General features: G+C 49.0%; 11 protein-coding genes across 11 annotated transcripts; 6 read left to right on the forward strand and 5 right to left on the reverse strand.

Annotated features, from left to right (window-relative positions):
- The first annotated feature begins 149 nt into the window (after window positions 1-149).
- Window positions 150-1,261, forward strand: BO83DRAFT_421580 (uncharacterized protein). Its single transcript, XM_025535003.1, has 2 exons — window positions 150-288; window positions 425-1,261. Exons 1-2 carry the CDS (start codon window positions 219-221, stop codon window positions 1,060-1,062), a joined length of 708 nt encoding a protein of 235 aa, XP_025382382.1. The 5' UTR covers window positions 150-218; the 3' UTR covers window positions 1,063-1,261.
- A 428-nt stretch (window positions 1,262-1,689) lies between these two features.
- BO83DRAFT_187525 (GTPase-activating protein BEM3) lies at window positions 1,690-6,330 on the reverse strand. The gene is made up of 3 exons (XM_025526522.1): window positions 2,515-6,330; window positions 1,844-2,464; window positions 1,690-1,789 (listed from the first exon to the last, which is right to left on the reverse strand). Exons 1-3 carry the CDS (start codon window positions 6,245-6,247, stop codon window positions 1,785-1,787), a joined length of 4,359 nt encoding a protein of 1,452 aa, XP_025382383.1. The 5' UTR covers window positions 6,248-6,330; the 3' UTR covers window positions 1,690-1,784.
- Window positions 6,331-7,308: 978 nt separating this feature from the next.
- Window positions 7,309-9,279, reverse strand: BO83DRAFT_325844 (mitochondrial distribution and morphology protein; the record flags this gene model as incomplete). Its single annotated transcript, XM_025528020.1, has 3 exons — window positions 7,309-7,440; window positions 7,495-8,714; window positions 8,766-9,279. 3 exons carry the CDS (start codon window positions 9,277-9,279, stop codon window positions 7,309-7,311), a joined length of 1,866 nt encoding a protein of 621 aa, XP_025382384.1.
- A 557-nt stretch (window positions 9,280-9,836) lies between these two features.
- On the forward strand, window positions 9,837-10,975 carry BO83DRAFT_187546 (pre-rRNA-processing protein PNO1). Its single transcript, XM_025526523.1, has 3 exons — window positions 9,837-10,005; window positions 10,066-10,712; window positions 10,783-10,975. Exons 1-3 carry the CDS (start codon window positions 9,930-9,932, stop codon window positions 10,837-10,839), a joined length of 780 nt encoding a protein of 259 aa, XP_025382385.1. The 5' UTR covers window positions 9,837-9,929; the 3' UTR covers window positions 10,840-10,975.
- Window positions 10,976-10,989: 14 nt separating this feature from the next.
- On the reverse strand, window positions 10,990-12,085 carry prs3 (proteasome core particle subunit beta 6). The gene is made up of 2 exons (XM_025528866.1): window positions 11,854-12,085; window positions 10,990-11,798 (listed from the first exon to the last, which is right to left on the reverse strand). The coding sequence occupies exons 1-2, from the start codon at window positions 11,946-11,948 to the stop codon at window positions 11,111-11,113; spliced, it is 783 nt and encodes a 260-aa protein (XP_025382386.1). The 5' UTR covers window positions 11,949-12,085; the 3' UTR covers window positions 10,990-11,110.
- Window positions 12,086-12,368: 283 nt separating this feature from the next.
- On the forward strand, window positions 12,369-13,400 carry BO83DRAFT_372420 (HCNGP domain-containing protein; the record flags this gene model as incomplete). Its single annotated transcript, XM_025529980.1, has 3 exons — window positions 12,369-12,443; window positions 12,497-12,545; window positions 12,608-13,400. The coding sequence occupies 3 exons, from the start codon at window positions 12,369-12,371 to the stop codon at window positions 13,189-13,191; spliced, it is 708 nt and encodes a 235-aa protein (XP_025382387.1). The 3' UTR covers window positions 13,192-13,400.
- Window positions 13,401-13,749: 349 nt separating this feature from the next.
- On the forward strand, window positions 13,750-14,857 carry pre4 (proteasome core particle subunit beta 7). Its single transcript, XM_025532440.1, has 3 exons — window positions 13,750-13,923; window positions 13,976-14,123; window positions 14,189-14,857. The coding sequence occupies exons 1-3, from the start codon at window positions 13,894-13,896 to the stop codon at window positions 14,791-14,793; spliced, it is 783 nt and encodes a 260-aa protein (XP_025382388.1). The 5' UTR covers window positions 13,750-13,893; the 3' UTR covers window positions 14,794-14,857.
- Window positions 14,858-14,965: 108 nt separating this feature from the next.
- BO83DRAFT_383314 (fumarylacetoacetate hydrolase family protein) lies at window positions 14,966-16,132 on the reverse strand. The gene is made up of 3 exons (XM_025532441.1): window positions 16,009-16,132; window positions 15,219-15,940; window positions 14,966-15,159 (listed from the first exon to the last, which is right to left on the reverse strand). Exons 1-3 carry the CDS (start codon window positions 16,021-16,023, stop codon window positions 15,027-15,029), a joined length of 870 nt encoding a protein of 289 aa, XP_025382389.1. The 5' UTR covers window positions 16,024-16,132; the 3' UTR covers window positions 14,966-15,026.
- Window positions 16,133-16,426: 294 nt separating this feature from the next.
- Window positions 16,427-16,924, forward strand: BO83DRAFT_372427 (succinate dehydrogenase assembly factor 1; the record flags this gene model as incomplete). Its single annotated transcript, XM_025529981.1, has 3 exons — window positions 16,427-16,588; window positions 16,687-16,718; window positions 16,801-16,924. The coding sequence occupies exons 1-3, from the start codon at window positions 16,508-16,510 to the stop codon at window positions 16,922-16,924; spliced, it is 237 nt and encodes a 78-aa protein (XP_025382390.1). The 5' UTR covers window positions 16,427-16,507.
- A 146-nt stretch (window positions 16,925-17,070) lies between these two features.
- Window positions 17,071-18,251, forward strand: BO83DRAFT_383316 (Hsp20/alpha crystallin family protein). The gene has a single exon (XM_025532442.1). The coding sequence runs from the start codon at window positions 17,471-17,473 to the stop codon at window positions 18,050-18,052; it is 582 nt and encodes a 193-aa protein (XP_025382391.1). The 5' UTR covers window positions 17,071-17,470; the 3' UTR covers window positions 18,053-18,251.
- A 1,428-nt stretch (window positions 18,252-19,679) lies between these two features.
- On the reverse strand, window positions 19,680-22,242 carry BO83DRAFT_372435 (uncharacterized protein; the record flags this gene model as incomplete). The annotated part of the gene is made up of 1 exon (XM_025529982.1): window positions 19,680-22,242. One exon carries the CDS (start codon window positions 22,240-22,242, stop codon window positions 19,978-19,980), a length of 2,265 nt encoding a protein of 754 aa, XP_025382392.1. The 3' UTR covers window positions 19,680-19,977.
- Between the last annotated feature and the right edge of the window lie 429 nt (window positions 22,243-22,671).

Below are 22,671 nucleotides of genomic sequence, written 5' to 3' on the forward strand. Positions count from 1 at the left end.
GGGGGAACCTACTTTCGTCGGGCGGAGTGTAGCCGCGGGGGCTTGGCATGCGGTGCGGTGGTGCACTTTGTTGTATACCTGAGGCACCAAGGACGGTCCAGATCGGCCAACTGATTGCTCTTGTTACATCTTGCCAACTATCCGATGCTTGATGTTACTACGCCCGTGCCTATCGATTTGAACCGGTCCGCAACGCCCTCGCCCTCGACTTCTACATAATGTGGATTCTACCCTTGGTAGGGTATTTGGGGGTTATTGTAGGGTTCGCTTTCCTTACGTTAGCGATAGGTACGATATGCCCGCAATGCGCGCGATGATGATGACGATTGGTCTTGCTTTCGGGTCACCATAGACAATAGAACGAGATGCCGAGCTCACATGGCTTGTGATGCTATTTGTATTCATCAGACTGACCTGTCTCTAGCCTCCGGCCTTTACTACCTCTCGGAGCTTGTGGAGGAGCATACAGTTCTCGCCCGTCGGCTGTTGTACCGGCTGATATACAGTATCATCGCCGTTCAGATCCTTCTTTACTTATTTGACCGATTTCCTTTCTCCTTGACCGTCCTCAGTATCGGCTCGCATATCGTATATGCCAGCAATCTCCGCCGATTTCCTATAGTCAAGCTGTCCGACCCTCTCTTCATCCTATCATGCGGGCTCGTCGGGTTGAATCATTGGCTTTGGTTTCGCCACTTTTCACAGCCATTGCCTTCATCGCGTGGCGCTAGCAGCTGGCGCCAACCATATCAGGTTAACGTGGAGGATATGCCAACCTTCACAGAGGTTGCGTCTTATTTTGGACTCTGTGTCTGGCTGGTTCCATTCGCGCTCTTCGTCAGCCTCAGCGCGGGCGATAATGTCTTGCCTACCATGGGCTCCGAGTATGCCACAGGCGACCGTGTGCCTACTTCGGGGTTCACCCCGGGCACATTTGCGTCCGACGGAAAGTCCAAGAACAAGGGAATGGCCAAGGCCCTGGTGGATGGCGTGCGGGACTGGGTTAAAGATAACGGGGAATTGATGGGTTTCTGGAAGGGTGAACGGGCAAAAGGCTTTTAGGGACGAGATTATTTTCTGCTCTAGGCCTTTGTACTAACATCATCTTGTCGGATACCCTTGGCGTTCTGCTCTCGGATCAAATTCCTACGGGCTCTCACTGAATGACTGGAGGGAAGCCTTCATGGGGTACCCACTAGCAGTTACCCGTTCTGGTGGAGTTGTCTTATTTATACTAGCTATATAGGCTAAAGAAACAAACCAATGTGAATCCGCAGTTCTCAAAGTGTAGCATATGCACAGGCCAAAACCAAAGGACGAAATCATAAGGCGTGAGGGTATATTGTTAGGCATGCCTCCTTCCAGTAGGGGTTCACGGTGTGTACAATCTAATAATAAGTATCACAGTGTGCTGCGTGTCAACTCCGGACTGCAATAGGCAAGGACAGGGAAGATAATTAGAAACAGAGGATTCTCCAGTATTATTAGTAGTATTAAGAGTACCCCGTAGTCCTCGGCTAATTGTAGCAGAAGTACAATGTGGTCGTTTCACATTCGTTTGGATCGTCGAGCTCGGTCGTGACAAAGGAGCCATACTGCAACATATCTGAAAGTCTCAATGACAACAGGTCGAATCTTGGCGCGGGGAAGGGAGATATGTAAAGAAACAAGAAACAGTAAGTAAGCTTGAGGCTTAAAAGGAATTCATGATAACACAACGCTTAATATGACGTGAGAGCCCATTGGAGCACGCCATAATCGTAATTATTCACATACAAGCTGCGTCAAACTTTGAAGAGTCAGCGGATGATATTGATTGGTAAGCTTGAGGAAGAACCCATACCGTTTTCACCATGGAGCGATGCAGGAAAGTCCTGATGGTTGACTTCCATGAACAAGAGAGAGCTCTCCCTCCTCTTCGCCTTAGCCGAACGAGAGTTGTCAATATTCGGCGACAACATCCTGTTCAAGGACGGCGAGCTTGAATGGCCAATGGTATATTCATCCGGCCCACTTCCAGTAGAACGATCATGACTGTTGGATACAGAGCCTTTATTATTCTGCAGGTAAAAGCCATCCATGCCGCCTGAATGTTCACCGAATGTAGTCTGACCATAACCTGGCGTGGATGCCTCCGGAGCAACCTGACGAATGGGGTACCGGAATTCTTCATGGGAAGGAGAATAATTGACATCCGGCTCCAACGTTTCAGCAGGAGTCTTGAGCACCCCATCAAAGATGTCTTCGAAGTCGGTGAGGAACATTGAGAAGACGGGCGCTGGGATGTTCAAGGTAGGAGCAAAGACAATACCAACATTTCTGATAGTCATCTTATTGACATCAGAGTTGTTTACAATAACAATCAAGAACTGGACCAACGCGCGCAGCAAGGCCAGGTTTGGCTGAGGGAGTCGGTGAACAAGGTGATTGAAAGCGGCGATCTTCTTTTGTTTTTCATGAAGTTCTATAAAGGTGTGTTAGTAATAGAATAAACCGTACAGTGTGAGTACTTACCGAGTACCCGCAAGAACTCTAGATGAAGTTCGCGGGTCAAAACCGTGGTGGGAAGTTCGCGTAGGTATTGCTTGAAAAGGGAGGCGACGGCATGTACATCATGATACTGGTCATCTGCGAGAAAGTCCACATCGCCTTCAGTATTGAACCTCTCCTTGAGTGCCTTGACAACAAGATTCGACCCGCTCAACCGGAAGATTCCTTCCTCTGACTCAGCACCTCTAGCTCTGAGATATTCTATGCAACGATATACAACCGCAGGTAAATCAGCATCTATTCCTTGTGGTGCGCAAAACTGTACGGCTTCAGCCAAGGGCAAGCCAAACACTGGCCGGACGAACTCTCGCTTCTCAATATTGTTCTGCACGGGAGCCAGCGAAGAATCATGGCAAGCCTGGAGCTGAGTAGCAAGGTCAACAGACGACCTTGTGCGGAAACCCCAAATACTGCGTTTCTTTTCCTTAACGCTCGTAGCTGCTTTGTTGCCCCAAGCTCCCGCGTCCTGGATTACAGCTCCATTGGTAGGGCCGGAGATGAGCCTAGATGAAGACTGACCATGGTCTGGACCGGAATCTGCAGTATCGACTGAAGGTCCTGTAGAGGCTATCGGGGACTTGGGGATCTGTCGATCAAACGATGGCCCAAGGACAGGTGGCTCGGCAGGAACAGCATCATCGTAACTGAAGCCCTGAACTGCAGCATCAGCGCCTTCAGTGTCTGGATTGTCGATTCCTTTGTCTGTCTTCTTTCCGCCATTTGAGAATAGTTTCGGTTTGGCAGCAGAACTAGTCTGCTGCTTTGAGGTTGCTGATGGCAGCGACTTTGCAGGACTATTGAGACCATCGTTCTCAGACTGACCATCAACATATTCAAGAAGTGCGTCCACCCAGGTATCTCTTTCTTCGTCACTCTCAGCACACAGTACATGGCGAACAAGAGCTGACGAGTCCTTGCGCTTGGGCTCCAAAATGAGGAAAGCATGGCGATACTGGTTGTCGGAGTCCTCCTCGGTGTGGGACGGTGAGCTATTCCGACCGCTTGCATTCTGCGATTGCTTGCCAATTTGCGCGTTGTACAATTTGATCGTACCAAGATGAGGACCGCCTGGAGACTCGAAATATTTTAGCTCGGGGCTATGCAAGACGAAATATCGTGCTTTCCAGCCGCCGAAGTTCTTTCCTCGTTTTGTTAGATACCCCTCCTTCCTCGGTTTACCATCTGGTCCACGTAAGATTTCGGCACCAGCTTGGTGATTACCTCTCAGTAGACTCATCTCATCATCTCGGGGTTCAATGGCATCTGATGTAAGGAATTGACATATGACCAACGCCGCCTTGTCGTCCATCGGGGTATCAAGGAGAGCTTCAAAGTAGGCATTCAACGCGGCACGTCTAGTGTCAACTTTGGCGGGAGAATGTCCGCTAAAAATGGACCGTTCAGGCAACTTTCCTCCAAAAGACGACAATTGTCGCATCTGTTGATCGAGTTGAGGAAGAGCAGCGATAACCTTTTCAGTGCGCCAAAGCTCCATGTTTTCGGATCTTGAAAATATGCCCAACGTGAATACAGGTTCTTCCTCCGATTGCCTAGAAGCCATATAGCTATTTCTGGACGGCCGAAGTCGTGATGACGAAACCTTGACATGTATTGAAGGGAGGGCATTTGGTGGCAGCAGGAGGTTTGGATATTCATCCGATACAAGACCTTGATATATCCCGTTATTCCTCACGACTGGTTCTTGTGGGCTGTCAATCTTAACTGCCGCATCGATTGATGGAATAGGCCGATTGTGAGCATCGACTGACATGGAAGAATATGCAGAACTACTTGGGATTAAATTAGAAGGGGTCCCTGCAGAAAAAGGATTCTGATGCTGGCCAGTGCGCGGCGACAGTGCCAATCCGGAAAGGTTACTCTCAGACGACATGGGCAAAGACGATAGAGCACCAGGAATTTCCCTGGGTAAGCGCGGCAACGGAGAACCCAGCGGGCGGTCCTCGGGCCGTGGGCTGACTGGCAAACCGGGACTCTTTGGAATACTGATGCTAGGAAGGTCGCCAAGTGGTCCATTATGTCTCGTACGGGGACTGGACGCGGATGATTCTGAATGGTCAATCGAAGGCTGTGCTTGTCGCGGGTTTGACAGCGATTCCACAGCCGCCAAACTATGTGAATTGCTTCCTTGGCTTCCAGGGTCCTGTAGGCTCTCTTGGTCTCTGTTGAGGGCTGCCTCGCGTTCTCGATCGTCATCATCTCTCGTCCTTCTCCGCCCGCGCTCCATTGGCAACTCATCCGCAGCCAATACATCCTCATACTCAGAGTCAGAGTCATATATATCAGGCTCTGTTGATATATCTTTCTGGGAAAGATTCAAGGGAGCAGGCGGAGGTTTCCGGACCGGAGGGGGCACATCCTGCTGCTTATCCTGCCCTGGTGCAGTGCTATCGACGGGAGATCTTGAACCACTCGAAGATGTTGGACTCGCTGTCGACAATTCTCGCCGTGTATATACCAGTGATGGATTGCTTTGCGTTTCGGCTTGCCGATCATCAAGAATAATGGAATCGCTCACGGTACGCTCCTTGCCTGTATGTGATGGCAACTGGCCTACACCGAGGCCTTGTAGCGAAGCCGAATTAGGCGAATCTTGTTTCTCGACAGCGGCGGACTGTATAAGAGTAAAGCCCTGACCCAGATTGTCGGAGTCTATGCTGTCCGAATGCCCACCGCGATTGTGCGCCTGGCTTTTTCGGGCAGGTCCATGGCTGGTCAACGTGCCGCTGCTTTCGCTGTCTCGTGATCGCAGTTTCGAGTCGATAGTGGATGGTAAAGGCGGCGGGGAACTCTGCAACTCTTTAACCTTTTTCCTGTAGCGTTCCTTCTCTTTCAAAGCACGTTCAAGATCTTTATTCAAGCCTAAAATGAGTGTACGCTGCTTATCAACCAATCGCCAGAGCTGCGAATTTTGAGAGGCCGCATGATGCTTTTCCTTCAGGAGGTGTATAATCACAGCCTCAGCTGACCCAGCAGTCGCTATCAAATTTCCGATATCAGCCTGACTTAGCGCATTGGCATCGAATGAAGACTTGTGAGTTTGAGAAGCGGATGAAATCGACGAGATGGCCGAATCAATGGAGGAGGTTCGGGGCATCATACGCTGACCCGGACGATTTCCGGAGGGCGATTGAAGAGAATTGGCTGGCGAGGTAGGAGAAGACATCCTGGAACCTGTCTGATCTGGTATCTGCTGCGCCCGATTATCACTCATTTTATCATTCATATCATACTGCTTGAGACTATCCCAAGTGTCTCTCACGACCGCTTCCGATCCGCTGGATGTCTGTGAATGGGTATCCGAGGAAGGAGTCTGAATTGTCGCATATGCTGTATGATTTGTCGTATAGTTGCTCTTGAACATGGAAGGACTACTGAATGACTTCGGAGATAGCGGAGTCTGCGATGGACTGGCGCTGACTTGTCGGGGCGATGGGAAGTGTACGTTCGTTTGAAGAGGAGATGGCGTAGGTTTGCGGGGGGAAGCAATGGCAGCCCCAGAACGCAAAGCCTGTCCGTCAGAACGTGGGCCCAGATAGTCGCGAGGAATCAAATCGCTGGGTAATGACAATGGAGAGTGCACCGTGCTTTGGTGCTTGGCTGTAGGTAACGTGGGAAGGGGTGCAGGTAGCTGGTTGATGGTGGTATTGTCGCTACCTTGCCGCCGAGGCTGCGACATGGCTTGTTTAGGAGTCGGAGCTCACTCCACGCATGGGAGGGAGGCGCGGAACCAAACAACGATTGGACGCTAAACGCGGACGGTTCGACTGGGGGGTTTCAGCACCAGCGGGCCAGGGGGGCCAGAGCCAACGGTTCGACGGTTCTTAGATTGAGGGAACCACAAACATACCTTCCGCACATGCGAGCCTTCGCCGTGAGGACAACACCGAGAACTGACGGCATCGGGTGATTCCCTGGGAATGTCGGGCTGGTTAAGGGAAGATGTTGGAAGAAGTTCGGTGAGTACGGCGACTCATGATTTACTGAGACTAGTTGCAAGATCTAAGCCGAGTGGGGAAGGGGCCAGGGGAACAGGGGAAAAAAAGAAGAAAAAAAAGGGGGAGGGGATAGCAGAGCATAAGCAGGAAGGATCCTCCCTTCTTTCAATGAGAATGCAATTTGAGGCCGAGAATACTGGTGCAGGGAGGAGAGCTTGTAGGTTTCTATGAGGGTGAGAGCGAGGCAGAAGATTAGAAGTATCTTTTACTGTGGTGAAGAGATGACAGCCACCCTTCAGTATCCAGACTTGCAGACAGAAGTAAACAGTCTTGCTGCATTTACAGATGCTTGGTTTAAAACGGCTATGCTTTGCTAGGACAACTGATTGGTTCAAATTTCCCCAGTGACATACCCTTTAGAGATAGGCGCAGAAAAAGCATATGCCGCTAGTGGTCCTGCATGAAAAGTAAAGCCCACTTTTGAGAGAAGGCCTCAAGGGCACCATACTTGTTGAATTTGCTTAGCTGGCCCGTCCAATATGCCCCGCCGCTGAAAACGAGAAGCCGAGAATAACGTCAGAAAATGGTGGACAACCCACGTCAGATGAGAAGAGAGGCATATAATAGGACATAAAAACGCCAGAACACCCTGTCTAATGCAGCCCCCTGAGGCAAAGTAAAACAAAATTCGAGGGTTGGGTAAAGATGAGATCGCTTTTCCCCCCTCCAACGCCTATATCCTGGTGAAACCAAATTACCCAGCTTAAACTCCCAGACACCCGTATGGTACAACTATACAATGCTATGCTATATTTCCGGCCATGCCCATAAAAATGGCCTGGGCAGCTAGTTGGAGTGACCAGAAGCCAACTTTCTTGAAACGTCGCTTCCGAGCTTGCTCATCAACCACATCTCGCGCAAACGCATCGTATACCTGTCCAACATTTAGTATGTATCATAGATCACCGGTGCAGAGATTGTAGCTTACCGCTGCCGAAAGATCATCCATCAAGCCGCTATCCCAAGTGGTCCAACTGCCATCAAAATCTCCGAGGCGTTTGACGAGGCGACAGTTCACAGGAATGAATGTACGCCTTGAATTAATATAGGCAACAATGGGTCTAATAAGCGCATTGTTGATATATGAAAGGTCACGTGTGAAAAGAGGAACAACGGCCCTGACATTGTTCAAGTGGAGGCGGAGATCGGTGACTAGGAATCGCCGGTCATCTTCGGCAGCAGTTTCTTCTGACGAATTTATGTTGGACGTGGTCGACTCAAGGTCCAGGTTAGACGAGACTGTCGCTTCTAGCCGATCATAGAATCCGGCCATAACCTTCGCAAGGCTTTCATCATTCTCCGCGGGAAACATGATGTCGGAAACGATGTCGACCGTTCCTTCATGTATCCAAGAGAACGGACCCTGGACTCCCCGATTTAGATGATCAATATTTAGACCATCAATACGAATCCTGCTATGCTTCTTCCATGGACTAGGTTTACCATCTTCGTCACCTCCATTTTCCAGCTGTGCCCCGGTAAAGCCATGAGTTTGTCGAGGGTGGATTGTGAACAATGAGTTATCGTATGACCCCGACATCATATTGGCGGACATAAAGTCATAGAATAGCCACTGTTTTCTCAATTGAGGCAAATCACATGAAAAGATGCTGACAGGGAAGGGTCTGAAGTTGTCTGGCTGGTACACGGTAACCAAGACATCGCTCATCTTGAAAGAATCAATCTCGAAGTCACCAGGATTGTGCTCGTGTCGATAAGATTTGGGATCAAGATCGTCATCCGACCAGTGAACATATCTGCGGTCGACTACTCCGCGAATGCCCCGTACCTCAACGTCACGAAGAAGTCCTTTACCGTTGATCCACTTCGTGAATGACAAGGTAACATTGACCGTTTCGATCGACACATCGAATTGTGTGTAGTTGGTGTCCTCTTCATCTGACACGGGCCGCTGCTCGGGCAGTTCAGGGTTGGTTTGCTCCCCGAGAGCGGCGGCGGCGACAGCAGCAGCGGTTTTCGAAGAGCCCTTACTTACATGCCCCGTTCCTTGTCCTGGTCGCCTGGAGACAAAGACGTTCTTGAAAGTGATCACGCCATCTTTCCATTTCGGAACAATTGCAGACTCGAAGACGACCTTTACACCGGAAGACTTGGTGAGATAATTGCCGATCCAACCAGCCAATGTTTCTATAGAGATTAGCATCGGATTAATGTCGATGAGAACCACTTCGGGCCTACCTTGGGCGAACACGGTATTAATCGCAATGATAAGCAATGAGAAGAAAGTGGTAGTACCCAAGACTACCCAAACCACATGTCCCAAGAGCACCCATGAGAAGAGAGCGGTTATTTCATCCAGATTGAAAGGCCTGACACTTCGTATAGAGAACCACTTGAACCGGACCTTAAGTCGTGACCAGAACCCATTAGCTGCAGCCAACAATTCTTCTTTCGTGGGCCGGTGCAAGTGCGGTATATGTGGCAATCGGTCCCTGAGATGGCGGTTTAATTGCCCTTTTTGATTGAGCTCAGGTAGCTGCGGTTCGGAGACCTGACTTTTATCGTTGATGGATGTCTCAGAACCTTTACTGAGCCTGTCAGGATGATGGCGGCTGTCATTATGATTTTTGGAATCCTTCCGTAACTCGGTCGTCCTCCGATCATCTGGGCTCGTATGAAAATCACGCCTAATCGTAAGCCAGGAGACAATACCCAAGCCTTTTCTTCCCGGTGTAGAGATCCTATGCGGCATCAAACACTTTAAAGGGATGGCGTATGTTGCCCTGGCTGCAGTGTGATCGGAGGCGCCATGTACAAAGCCCGCGGTAGCATATCCTCTGATAGGTCGAGTCGGTTGTCGTGAAAGTGAGCTATATCCTTTCGCAATATGCAAATTGCAAAGGCCAGCACTGAGGTCTTCTGTGTTTGTTTTATATGATAGGCACGAGACGCGCCTTTCTCGCAATCCATATCCAAATATTGATTCCGTTGTTCCCCATAAGTTGGTGTACAACCTGCGCCCGAGATAGCCAGACATGATTGCCGTCACATGCTGGACAATCTGGGAAGGCAGGTAAGCAGTAGAGAATCCTCTCTGATATTGATCAGAAACCTGCAAAATAAGCCAGGTTATTAGATGTATAGCTGGGATGACAGGTGCATGCGTCTCAAATCACCGGGCAGAAGCACGGTGCTATCTAACCAGGCGGACCGCGAATAAATTTCCATGAAATCATCCCGCCTCAACAGGAGCGGGTCCTGTTTGTCATGTTTGCATCGAAAATTCACAAATTCACACTATAACCACACATCTTTTCCATAGACCGTAAAATCTGTGATAACGGACTCCGACTCTGATTTGCAGCCTAAACCGTCGAGTATTCAGATCCCACTCACAGAACCATGCCTGCACCCACAGCTTTACGGCAAAATGCCGAAGTAGAAATGGCAGAGACGCTTGTTGCGCCTACTATGTCAGGTCAGTCCCCGCCAACGCTTTACGGGAATCCGACCGGGTGGCCATTCTAACGTCTTCCAGAGCAAGATGAGGAAATCTTGATCGACGCACAAACTTCGGCAGATCAGGTTACTGCAGGTCTCGCGCCTGAGGTTGAGCCCACTCAAGACAGCGATATGCGTATCGACGAAGAGGGACGGCCCCTCTTCACGCCAGCCAAAGACACTAGCAGGGTATATCGAGTCGAAAGCAGGAAGGTTCCTGTACCACCGCATAGGATGACTCCATTGAAGGCTAGCTGGGCACGCATCTATCCCCCGCTTGTCGAACACCTCAAACTTCAAGTGCGCATGAACATCAAGAATCGAGCTGTGGAACTACGTACGTCACGATTCACGACCGATACGGAAGCCCTGCAGAAAGGCGAGGATTTCGTCAAAGCTTTTACTCTTGGATTCGATGTCGACGACGCTATCGCACTTCTCAGGTTGGATGATCTTTACATACGTTCATTTGAGATTCGGGATATCAAAGCCCTCAACGGAGAGCACCTTAGTCGTGCAATTGGACGTTGTGCTGGTAAAGATGGGCGAACAAAGTTTGCGATAGAGAACGCTACTCGGACAAGAATCGTCATCGCAGACCAGAAGATTCACCTGCTAGGCGCAGTGAAGAATGTCGACTGTGCCCAACAGGCCATTGTTAGCTTGATTCTTGGCAGTCCACCGGTCAGTAACCTTGTGCCGACCCTGTCAATTGTCGTCTCAGATGATGCAACGGCTGCTAACTCCTCAATAGGGTAAAGTGTATGGGAACCTTCGTAAGGTGGCTTCTCGCATGAAGGAGCGTTTTTAGGGGGAAAAAAAACCAACCGTCAGCATCATGGGAACTACGGTCTCTGCCTCTACCAGAGTTTTGTTTCTTTTTTCTTTCTTTTTATGACATGGTATCGGCGTTAGGGGTTGTGGCATATGATCTGGATAGAGTATAATGGATATGACGACACAGAAACGAGGGAAGGAATACTCCACTGGATATTTTATCTATTCATATTCAGAAAATTATCGCAAGAGTATAACACTAAACTAGGCTGGTGAAGCATTGATTAAAATGGGCTCCGGTATGCCTAATCCTTCTTCAACGGATAATAAATTTCCTCGACTCCACTCCTGGTAATAACCATCATCTGCAAGCCATCTCCGACCTCAATATGTCTTTCGACGGCGCTAGTGAATGCATCCCGCACCAGCTGCTCAACGGTATCTCTTGGTAGTGGCTCCGCTTTCTTGGGCTCAAGGGCATGCCCTTCCCCGCTACCCGGAATATATTGGTTTTTGAAGTTGACCTGGTTGTCCAGGAACGGCATGATCAGACTTGCTGCAGACCCTGCAGCCCTGCATTGCTCTCTCTCGTACGAGCCAACCGGATCGTAGCTGTACAAGGCACCCTTACCATCCTCGTCCAAGCCCGCTAAAATAGCATGCACATAGTAGGGAAAGAACCGTTTCTGGTAAAGAATTGTTGACAAGCGTTGGGCACAGGCTCTCACGGACATGGGCTTTCCGTGTTGGTATTTGTACATCTTCACCACTGCATCTAGTCGCTCTTTGAGGGCCTGTCCATCTGCTGCGAAGCCCACGACTGACAAGACGATGTTGGCACCTTCGCCAGACTCGTCATCACCGCCAATTTTGAACACCTTGGGAACATAACGAGAGTTAATGTTGTATCCTGCAACGGATCGAGTATCTCCAGCCAGGATCGCGAAATCGGAGCCAGTAATGCCTAGGGTAGAGCCGCCGTTATCCGTATAACTGCCGTTGTAAGTTAGCTTAATACCTATGATACAGTGAAGACAGTGATGCATACGGATAGAAAGAGTGCTCTCTGTGGGGAGCATTGTTCGCATTGGAGAAGGAGTATCCGATGGCCTCGCTAAGAGGGTTGCCGGCAAGAGTCGTCATTCTTCGTAGAGTTCGAATGTGTAGATAGTATCAATTAGGATGAAGCGATGAAGATTTTGCTATACTCTGGTCGTCTAATGACTGTGGATGTAGCGGAGGGTGTTCGTTATGTAGGTAGTTGTTGAAGTGAATAGTAGTAGGACCTCTAGCTGAGCTGCTGCTGAGCATCTGACGCGGTGTTGTAGCTGCCTTCTGCTTATATAATCACGCACAGCTTCCGTCATGGTCTGGGAGCAGTTGTTACCGCGGAGTGAACTGCCGTCTCCAGGTTAATTAAAGAATTAGCGTTGTCTTATTTGAGTCTAATGTCCAACTCCTACGCCTCCTCATAATTCATATTATCACACGAGCGCTTTATCTTTGAAGCTCAATTGGCTTATCCGAAACCCGGAACGCACTAGGAACTGACGCCCAGTTATAATGCTTGGCTTAGGAGCGTATGAAAGCAGCAGTGACGAAGAGGTGGAAAATAATTTGCCCTCAGTACATTCGAAGGTAATTGGAGCATTATGCTGTGTTATCGGCCTTTACTAATTTGAACCCGGCAGAAGATCGCAAGCCAGCAAGCGCAGCCACAGGAAGTGACAAAAGCTACAGGTGATTGGAGATATAACCTACTGGTCTGAATCTAGTGGGACTTATCTAACATGTTACCAAAGCAGAAACCGCCAATGAAGCCACACCATCGAAAGAGATACCTGTTCCAAATACAGACAGGCCTGTTCTTGGGCCGACGCATGAAGGCTCACAAAATCCGCAAGAGCAACCAGCCGAACATTCACAAATCTTCTCAGCGGACCGAACATTAATCCATGACCTAACACTTCCTCCGATACCAAATCTAGACATCCCACCATCTCCCCCTGGCTCTCCTAACCCTGCAGCAAATGCCAAATTCGCACACTTCTTGACCCTAAAGAAACAGGGCATGCATTTTAACGAAAAGCTTGCCGGGTCTACATCCCTCAAAAACCCCAGTTTACTGAAGAAGATGATGGACCATGCCGGCATTGATGAACAAGCACAATATCACACATCTTTACCACCTGAAATATGGAATATCAGCGATCTGCCAAGTTGGGGGTATAAAGAGGAGCTTTTAAAAGCGCAGAGGGAAATTCAAAATAGGGCTGAAGAAAAGAAGTCCGCAGGACAAAGGGATGCTATCAACTTTGTGCCTGCCACGCCTAGCGAGTTCTCCCGTGCAGGCCCTATTCCTAGCTCAAGGCCAAAACAAAGGTAATACACGATGGATAGTTCAGAGTGCAAGTATCACTGTCAATGACGGCTGGGACAGTATGATCAGGCGTACAATGCTTGGGAAGCAAAGAAAGGCCCTCCGATCCCAAAGCCTATGATAGGAGGCCACTTTGTAAAAGGAAAGTTATCTGCTGATGATAGACTTTCTCTCACGAAATGACTATATAACGTCTATTTCTAGGGTCAAATAACCGAAAACGTAGCAATAGTGAGATACCCGTCATCGTGCAGGGACGACTCTTTCTTACTGTAGTAGTAGGAGGGCCTCTGTCATCTTTAAGGGGGCCAATCTCCAAAAATCCCTTCCTCCGCCCCTCAAAAAGGCACCTCATCCATTTAGTTGGAATCTGGAAATAAGTAAGACGCAACTAAAATATCTATGATCATTTCATGTTTCTTTTGTAGGGACTATTGTTAGGCTATACTTGGCAGTATCTAATTTTCGCTAAGCGCGTGTGTTGGCCTCCGATAGGCGCGGCGGGAGGTGATAGCATTGCTCACGTAACATGAGCTCCGTCAGCTCTACTGCCTACCGACCCGACCCCAGAACAGCGTCGATATCATCACAAGCTACTATTTCCTTCTCAAGCATCACTTTGAACTTCCACATCAAAACCACATTTTCCGGTATACTCAGTGAAAACACATACAATCATCCATTCTAATATCGTTCCAATCGCCCATCATGAATCACTTTCCCGAAGCTTGGGGTCGCGTAAGAGCATCATCGCATTAGATTAATGATGTCGCTAACAAAGTGCTGAAAGCCTAGGGATGACGTTTACGGACCCTACAACGCCTCATACCTCCAGACAACTGGCCCGAAAACCCACACTCAGTCACCTGCTGTGACTGGTACGTCGGTAGTGGCAGTCAAGTTCAACGGCGGAGTTGCCATTGCTGCCGATAACCTAGGTATAGCTGAGAATCATATTGGAGACTAAAGTCACACTTTCGCTGACGGCCAATCTTTCATATAGCATCATACGGGTCCCTTGCCCGCTTCACCGACGTGAAACGACTTCGCAAGTTTGGCGATTCTGCCATCATCGGATTCAGTGGTGACGTTTCGGATATGCAGTATATTGACCGACTACTGGAGTCCATCGACATCAGAGAAAATTACTCTACCCACGGAAACACGTTGAACGCCAAGAATCTTCATACTTATTTGTCGAAAGTCTTCTACAAGCGCCGTTCTGAGTTCAACCCCCTCTGGAACCACGTCTTGGTGGCCGGGTTCGATGGAGACAAGAAGCCATTCCTCAGCTCAGCGGATCTGCTGGGGACCACCTTCTCGGCTCCGCATCTCGCGACCGGCTTTGGTGCCCATCTTGCCGTCCCAATCCTTCGCCGGCTGTTCCCAGAGGAAAGGCCTATTGAGTCAATCACCAAGGATGAGGCCGTGGCGGCGCTAAGGGAATGTATCAAGGTTCTCTGGTACCGTGATGCGCGGAGTCTGGACAAGTACTCCTTAGCTGTTATTACTGAGGAGGGAGTTGAGATCCAGGAGGACCAGCAAGTTGAAGCCCAGAGCTGGGCATTCGCCGAGACCATCAAGGGATATGGGGCTCAGGTTAACTAGGATACGGCTTTGATTACATGCTTGTGCCACTTGAGTAATAGAACAAATCCAACAAAGTACGTATGGTGAAGTCACTGCGAACGTGTCTTGGTTGTAGGGCGCTATATATATGAAGATGCACGAAATAGTAGTCGTGATGGTTGGTGATCGGGATGCCACATCGTTCAAGGGACTCCTGACGGTCCTTGTTACACCCGATAAGCCCCACGCCACCTGTTCCTCTCAATATTGATTCAGAGCTTAGAAGAGGGCTTGTCGAAAACAACGCGATTCAGGCATGATCCGACACCCTCAAGAGAAACCTCAACTAAATCACCATCCTTGAGCCAGAGCGCCGGCTTTCGACCCATACCAACACCTTGGGGTCTGAAGAAGTCAGCCTTGTGCATGGTAAGTGCGAAAGGAGCAAATAAGCGCTAACTTACGTTCCTGTAAAGATTACATCCCCGGGCAACAAGGTGGTACCCTGAGATAAGAACGACACTGTCTTGGCCACATTGAAGATCATATCCTTGGTGGATGATGATTGGACCGTCTGGCCATTCAGTTTTGTCGAGATCTGCAAGTTGTTGGGGTCAGGGATTAGCTTCGAAGATACAATACCTGGTCCAAAGGGCGCCCATCCGTCGAAGCCCTTGCCCAGCCCCCATTGCCCTCCACCATGCTTCAACTGCCATTCACGATGAGAGACATCGTTTCCAACGGCATAACCCAAAACATAGTCCAGAGCGTGGCTCTCGGGCACATTCTTAGCTTCCTTGCCGATAACGACAACCAATTCACACTCATAGTCTAGACCCTCACCCTGCTGGGCCATGCGGGATACTGGGACGTCATCTCTAGGCCCCGTAACAGAGGTGACGGGCTTGTAGAAGAGCACTGGAAATTTGGGCAAGGGTAGGTTTGATTCTATGGCGTGTTGTTCATAATTGAGTCCCAGACAACGCACGGTCCCAATGTCCTTTCTTGCCAATGGCGCCAGGAGCATTTTGATATCAGCAATCTGGTCTGTGACTTGATGCTGTCCGAAAATGTCGCCTCGGATAACCCGTGCTCTCGTGGCTTGGGCAATGTCGCTCACGCCTGTTGACAATAGGGCGTCTCCATAATAAGTCTGGCCGTCCTTGGCCAAGAAACGAACCAGACGCTGTGCCATGAGACACAATATCAGTTCTTGGAAGAAGGAGTGGGCCAATGGAAAGGATACGGACTCACGGAAAAGGTGACCATATCGATCAAAGGTGCTAATAGTAGTAGATAGTGATGATACCCGGTGTATATAGTAGTAGTCGGATAAAGTATATCAAGAGTAAATGAAGTTTAGTAGTATGATGAATAGCAGCTGGAGTCTAACTAGGAGGTGATATAAATCTGTATTCCAAGACCAAGAGGGAGTTTGGTCTGACGAAGCTGCCACTAGCACTTCTTATCCCGATAGCTGACTAGTTACTAATGTTAGTACGGGAAATAGTTAGATAACGAAGAGGGGGTTTCTCCAGCTCCTCGGCTCCAGGATTCTCGGCCGGAAGGGGAAAGCAGCTCGGCTACTACGTATGGGGTAAGCGGATCGGCAGCCCCCGGGGAAAAAGCCGGACAAGCTACCAGTAAGCATGCTCTGCATTTCCGAACTTCTGAATTCTTCAGTCCGGTGATGCAGCTATACCACTACTAGCACTCGCAATTTCCTCCAGTTTGCAACGACTATATAGATCCCATGGCTCGGCTGTCAGGTCTCCAAAGACAGGTGCTGTCTCTGTATCGGACATGCTTGAGAGAAGCCGGGAAGAAACCCATTGTAAGCAAACACCTCGTCGCGCTGTCAAAAGTTTTGTTTCACTGGCTAGCCAACGAACTTGGGCTGATAAGTTCTGCTACTTCATGTACGGTAACTAGGAGACGAGAGAGAATTTCAGAGCATATGCTAGGTGCGTTCCTTGATCGGGGTTCTTAATCGAAGAAACCTGTCTCCTGGCATGTTCGCTCAACAGTGTGCTAATCTTGAAACAGGGCCGAATTTCGAAAGAACTCCTCTGTTAGCAAGAAAGATTTCGGTGCGATAGAGTATCTACTACGGAAGGGGCAGAGGCAGCTTGAGATGTACTCATCCCCCGGGATTCGCAATATCCGGTGATTTCGATATCCTGTCGCTTGCGGGGCAGTCCCAGATATTCAAAAAACGACCCTCCTCCTTTGGATGTAGGTGAATGGCCCAGTAAACGAAATATAGCATGGCTTTTTGCTCCCTATGATGCAACTTTTGGAGGCTCACTTCCTAGGGATGAACTCTTATGTCACGTGATTGCGGAAGATTCGCGCGGGTTCTCGAACCGTAAGCCGCTTATCTTATCGGGTCGGTGACGGAAGGCTCCAGATGCATCTGGTGTCATCTCGCGCCATCGCTGTCGCTCCCAGCATCTGCCAGAACGCTCGGCTTGCTTCTGTATGACAGAGAAAGTTGGATGATGGCGTTTTCTAGAAATCCTCTGGTCAGGAATATAAGGATGGGATTTAACCAGCCTAACATGTTAGTCTGTACTCAGAATCAATCCAATCTCATCACAAGATAAATCAGAGACATTCATATCCTCTTTATCAACGATCCGAAACCGCAGCTATCTCCTTCAAGATCATTAGCTTTCATCAATCACCCTTGACATTCTCACACAAATCACAAACAATGGCTTACTTCCCTCGATTTGCCGGTGACTTCGCACCCTTGTTCCAACTTCTGGACGATTATGACGTCCACCGGTCTAGCCGCCCCAACAACAGGAAGGCCACACCCGTCCGCTCATTCACCCCGAAATTTGATGTCTATGAGGTGAACGACGTATATCACTTGGAAGGCGAACTTCCTGGGGCCGAGCCGAGCAACATCGAAATCGAATTCTCTGATCCACACACTCTGGTCATCAAAGGTCGCGTGGAGAAGAATGAAGTGGGCACCCCTCAGACAACGGGTCAAACATCGCCGACAAAGTCACACCAGCCGACAGTTGAGGATGACGATGAAGACGAAGACAACAAATCAACCAAGTCCTCGGACAGCCACCCCACGCAGCTGGTCTCACAGAAACAGACCGAGCCAACCTCCAAGTACTGGGTTTCCGAACGCCAGACTGGCGAATTCTACCGCACATTCACCTTCCCGACGAGAGTGCATCAAGATGCAGTCAAGGCCAACCTGACAAATGGAATCTTGTCGCTACAAATCCCGAAGGAGCCTGCCCCTCAGGTCAAGAAGATCCGCCTCGAGTAAAGCGATCGATAATTATCGTCTCGGATTTTTCTTAGCATCGGTTTCCACTCTGCGACATTTCCGTTTTCTTCTTGACTTACCTACCATGGCCATACGATCTTCTGCCAGTTCACGCAATGATATGAATGTTTCTGCACCTGCATTATGATGGGGTTCTGTGGGCCAGGAGTACATTGGAACGATTGTTCATTTTCTGCATGTATTATACTAAGTTATCATGCGATGACAAATAATGAATATTGAATTTTCTTACATATGCTTCCTCGTAGAATACGAGTATGAACGAAATATACCGACTGACAGCATCACCCACGACAGAGATTTTGTAGACATGTCCGATTTATCATCTTGATCTCTACTTACTGTAGATACTATTACCTAAGTATGTTTATTACCACGGCCAGTACTATCACTAATTGAGTTTGCAAGCGCTACCATCCTGATTACTAGACACCTCGCACAATAATCCAGCGAAAGCACATCATCCATGCACGAGGCATACATAAGTATGTACCGAAGGCATCAGATATCAGATCCATAGGTCAAAATGGCATACCACTATATCCCACGAACTAGTCTTTCCGTAACTTTAAATTGAAAGTACTCTGGACAATACTCCGTAACTATGCAAAACTGCAGTCAAAAGAAAAAAAAAACCTACATATTACAAGTAATGTGAGATAAGACCGAAGAAAAGAAGGTTTTAACCCTTGCGTTGAGCGTCTTCCCAAGCACATGTGGTTTGCTTCAAGTATTTTGCTTCAATATTATGCATGCAAGATGCAAGCTCCCCACCCGTGGGTACGATGGATTGAGAATCATTGCCGACTGTGGGGGGAGGGGGGCAGGTCTGCGGCTCCACGATTTACACGGTAGTTACTCCATATTAGATAGATAGTTAATTTGGGGGGAAACTTTGTGTGTACGATTAGCTAATATGGTACTAGTTACATGTAACTAACTAGTTAGCTGCTGGAGTTCTTGAAACTAAGTTCTCAGATAACTCTCTAGTGGCATGTTTGTTAGTCAAGGTCTGGATACATCTATCAGATGTGTAACATCTTCTTTGGAACTGCTTGCTTACAAGTAAGAAGATAGCTACTTACCTACTCCCTGTATGCATGCAGCTTTCGATCGGGTTGGGTTCGGCATATGCCAGGTGGTCTCGGTCGTTTGGGCGTCTTCCGCCTTGGATTGCGCGCTTGATTGTAAGCATGCCCGATCCTTTGGATCACAAGGTAAGACTAACCAGCCTAGCTAACTGGGTATGAATGCACGGACACCGCCATATCTTACTTGACTCAGTTCTCATCAATTGATGATGGAGAAGGGGTCTCACCGCTACATTTGGTGTTTCGGACTGTTGGGCTAGATGGCAGCTTATCGCGGCTATGTAATACTACTACTACTTGGCGCTGATGAATTGTTCACACGATACAGGAAGCCCGCAAAGCGGGGATAGATTGATGAATATACGTCGCTTTTCTCCTTGTCCACTCCAAGATATGTACAAGCGGAGGGAAGGATCCAATATAGTTAATAAATCAAATGTCAAACAGTAAACACGAAAAAAAAAAAAAAACAAAAAAAAAAAAACAAAAAAAGGAAACGCCTAGACTTTCCCGCGCCAGTCGAACTCTGATATAGTACTATATAAATGAAGCACAAACAATTATCCAGGTTACCAAATGGGTATTTGTAAAGCAGTGGAAACGAATGAATAGAAGAACCAAGACCAAGTTGGCGCCGTAAAGGAGATCTCCGCCCGTTACGTTAGACTTCAAAGTGGAAACCCCGGCACCGAAGCACAAGACTGATCGGAAAAGAAACATTTCGAAAGGGAATGGTGGTATATCATGCAGGTGGAAGGATGCTGCCAAATAGTGACGCACAAGTGAATGAGAAAGCTAGAAAAAGCCATTGCATCAACGAAAGATAGTTGGTGAAGCGGCCTTGTAAAGATCTGGATGTTTAGCATGCCTCGTCAGCCTCTTCCGCTGACTTTCAATACTTCGGCTCCTAGTTCTTCCTCTGAACTGTCCAGATACCGGTCTCCCTGTATCCAAGCCTTTCCCGCTCTCTGGGACTGGCACGTGAAGTGCATCAATATTCGGCATTGGTAGCCACGCAGTGCTCATCGTGCTGCTGCTACCCGGCACGTCGTGCTCCGTCACTGTAGTCATGGGCTGTTTCCAGCTTTTCTCCGATGAAGCTAAGAATGCTCCGACATGCTCCCATTGGGGGTATTGATGAGGTATAGCATCTGCAGAGGCAACTGACAGGCCAGGAGAGGCACTATCGAGGCTCCTCAATTGGTGGCAATATTGAGAGTAGGGCATTGTATGCCGATATTCCGGAGGAGTCGCGAATGAACTGCTCCTTAGGCGCGGTTTGGGGGGCATCGGTCGGAGATCATGACACATTGACCATCTGTGGGACGGCCAGCCATAGCTGTCAACTCTGGGCCTTGCCCATGGACCCTGAAGGCTTGAATGACGGTGTACTGAGGGATCGTAGCCAAGTTCTGGGCTGTTCCTGGCATCCAAAAGCCCGCGGTCCCTTGAATTACCATTGAATGTGAATCTGCGGGCCACTGCAGGTTGATGTGTGGATGTGCGAGAATCAGTCGATCGTCTAGTAGAACGAACGGAGGCTGCGGAACTATATCCGCTGTCAACCGTTCCATGAGCACCTTGGAGTTCTCGATGCCCGTGGTCTCGGAAGGAACGTTCAAGCTGGCGGACAAACCATTTCTCCTCATCAGCGACAGAGATACCTTCATCTTCTGTTTCACTACCACGAAGTTTGTACGGTGTTGAGGTTGCTGGAGATCTCTCGAAAGAAAATGGACTTGCAGGGTGATCGTCAGGCTTTCCCACTTCAGTAGGTGGAATTTGTAACTTTGGAACACGGGCAGTATCGTTACATGGAACCGGAGCATAGTCTTGGATGTTTGAGATATCAAAGCTGGATAGATCAACTTTTTCAAGTGCGCTGTCCCGGACGATCTCAGCTTTCCGGGATTGCTCAATTGCACTCTCAGAGGCATAATCCTGGATGTTCGATAGATCAAAGCTGGTTAGATCCACTTCATGTCCGCTGTCTTGCACAATCTCAGCATTGTGGGATTGCTCGTCTGCACTTGCAGAAGCTGACTGCGGCTTCTGATCTATATGGTATGGCACCTTGTGGGTATAGTGCTGGGGCTGTCCCGGCTTCGTATCATGCGTGTGAATGCCAGTAGGTTCAGGATTCGGGCTGTTGGGACGGTTCAATCGAGTCCTGTCACTGGGGCATGGAGATGCAGAACCATTTACCACACGCAATGATCCTAACTTGAGAGCCCCTAAATGAGTATATTCGAACTCATTGGGAGTTGCTGGACGGACCCGGGTAACCGGACTAGGTGATCCAGCAGCATCTTCGTAACCGGATGGTAACGGCCTTGGAAATGCAGGTGTCTCGTTCAAATAGTTGAGTGACATCGTGGGTTCCCGTACAACTGGTGATGACAATCTTCGGGCTGTATCCCTTGCTTGCCTTCTTGTTGCGATCCCGGGCCGTGTTAGCAGCGATCGTCGACGGATGATAGAAAATCCTTGGCTGTCTACCCTGAATAGTGTATTAGAAGACGTTGCCTCTTCGATTGTACTATGATGCATAGTACTCTGCGCCCTCTGAGGTGTAGTATGCGCAGAATACGCCCGTCTTGGTCGCGGTGGCCGTGCTATCAATGGTTGTGGTCGACTTGGGAGAGTTGTTGCCTGAAAGCTATTGTGTCTGGAAGAACGGCGAGAGACTTGACCGCTCATAACGGGGTCTGGCATAGGGACGGTAGGAATGTGCGAGTACAGACTAAAATCATCTGGCTCTTTAACCATAGACTGGCATTTTCGGGCCCTGCTAAGAGTGGGCCATGGCTCCCCAGGTCGATAGGAGGCAGATGGAAGAGACTGCGACCTCCTTGTGCATACATCGGGCTCAGGGGCCTTGAGGGAGATGGAAGTTCCGGTCCAAGGGTCTTGCCAAGCAGTACAAGCAGGGCATTCTATAGGAGAGCTGGTGCCGGAAGTTTGACGAGATGCGCGGAAGCTGTTTGAAGCTAGCGTTGCCCTATTCGGAGGCGGTTTTGAAAGCCGATTGGTGCGGCGACGCTTTTCTTTGCTCTGTACTGAAAGGTAGCCTCCCATGGCTTCCTTCTTGAGTGAAATCCGGAGTGAAGGTTTCAGAAGAACCTGATCCTCTCACCTAAAGGTGCGAGGCCGACATGGGCAGGCCGCAACGTCAGACAATTCAACAAATGGCGTCCAGTGGCTGATAAACAAGTTCACTTCAGGGTTTAATCCGGTAATGCCATAACAGTGGTCAATCCTGCAGAAGAAACTTGGGTACCAACGAGGCTGGAAGCACCAGGCTCCTGCCTATGAGGTAGATAGGCCGAGGGAAGGTTTCAAAAACTTTCGACGACGTCAACCCCGGGTTGATGTGAAAGACTTAGTAGAACACGCAGAGGAACCAAGAGGAAGATTTTCGACGGGACTGGTTCGAGCTTTCGCCCGAAGCGCTGACTTGCGACGCCTCAAGCTGGTAAAGAACCAGAAGAGCGTATTTAGATGATG

Source organism: Aspergillus eucalypticola (assembly GCF_003184535.1).
Source record: "Aspergillus eucalypticola CBS 122712 chromosome Unknown BO83scaffold_44, whole genome shotgun sequence".
Taxonomy (NCBI): Eukaryota; Fungi; Ascomycota; class Eurotiomycetes; order Eurotiales; family Aspergillaceae; genus Aspergillus; species Aspergillus eucalypticola.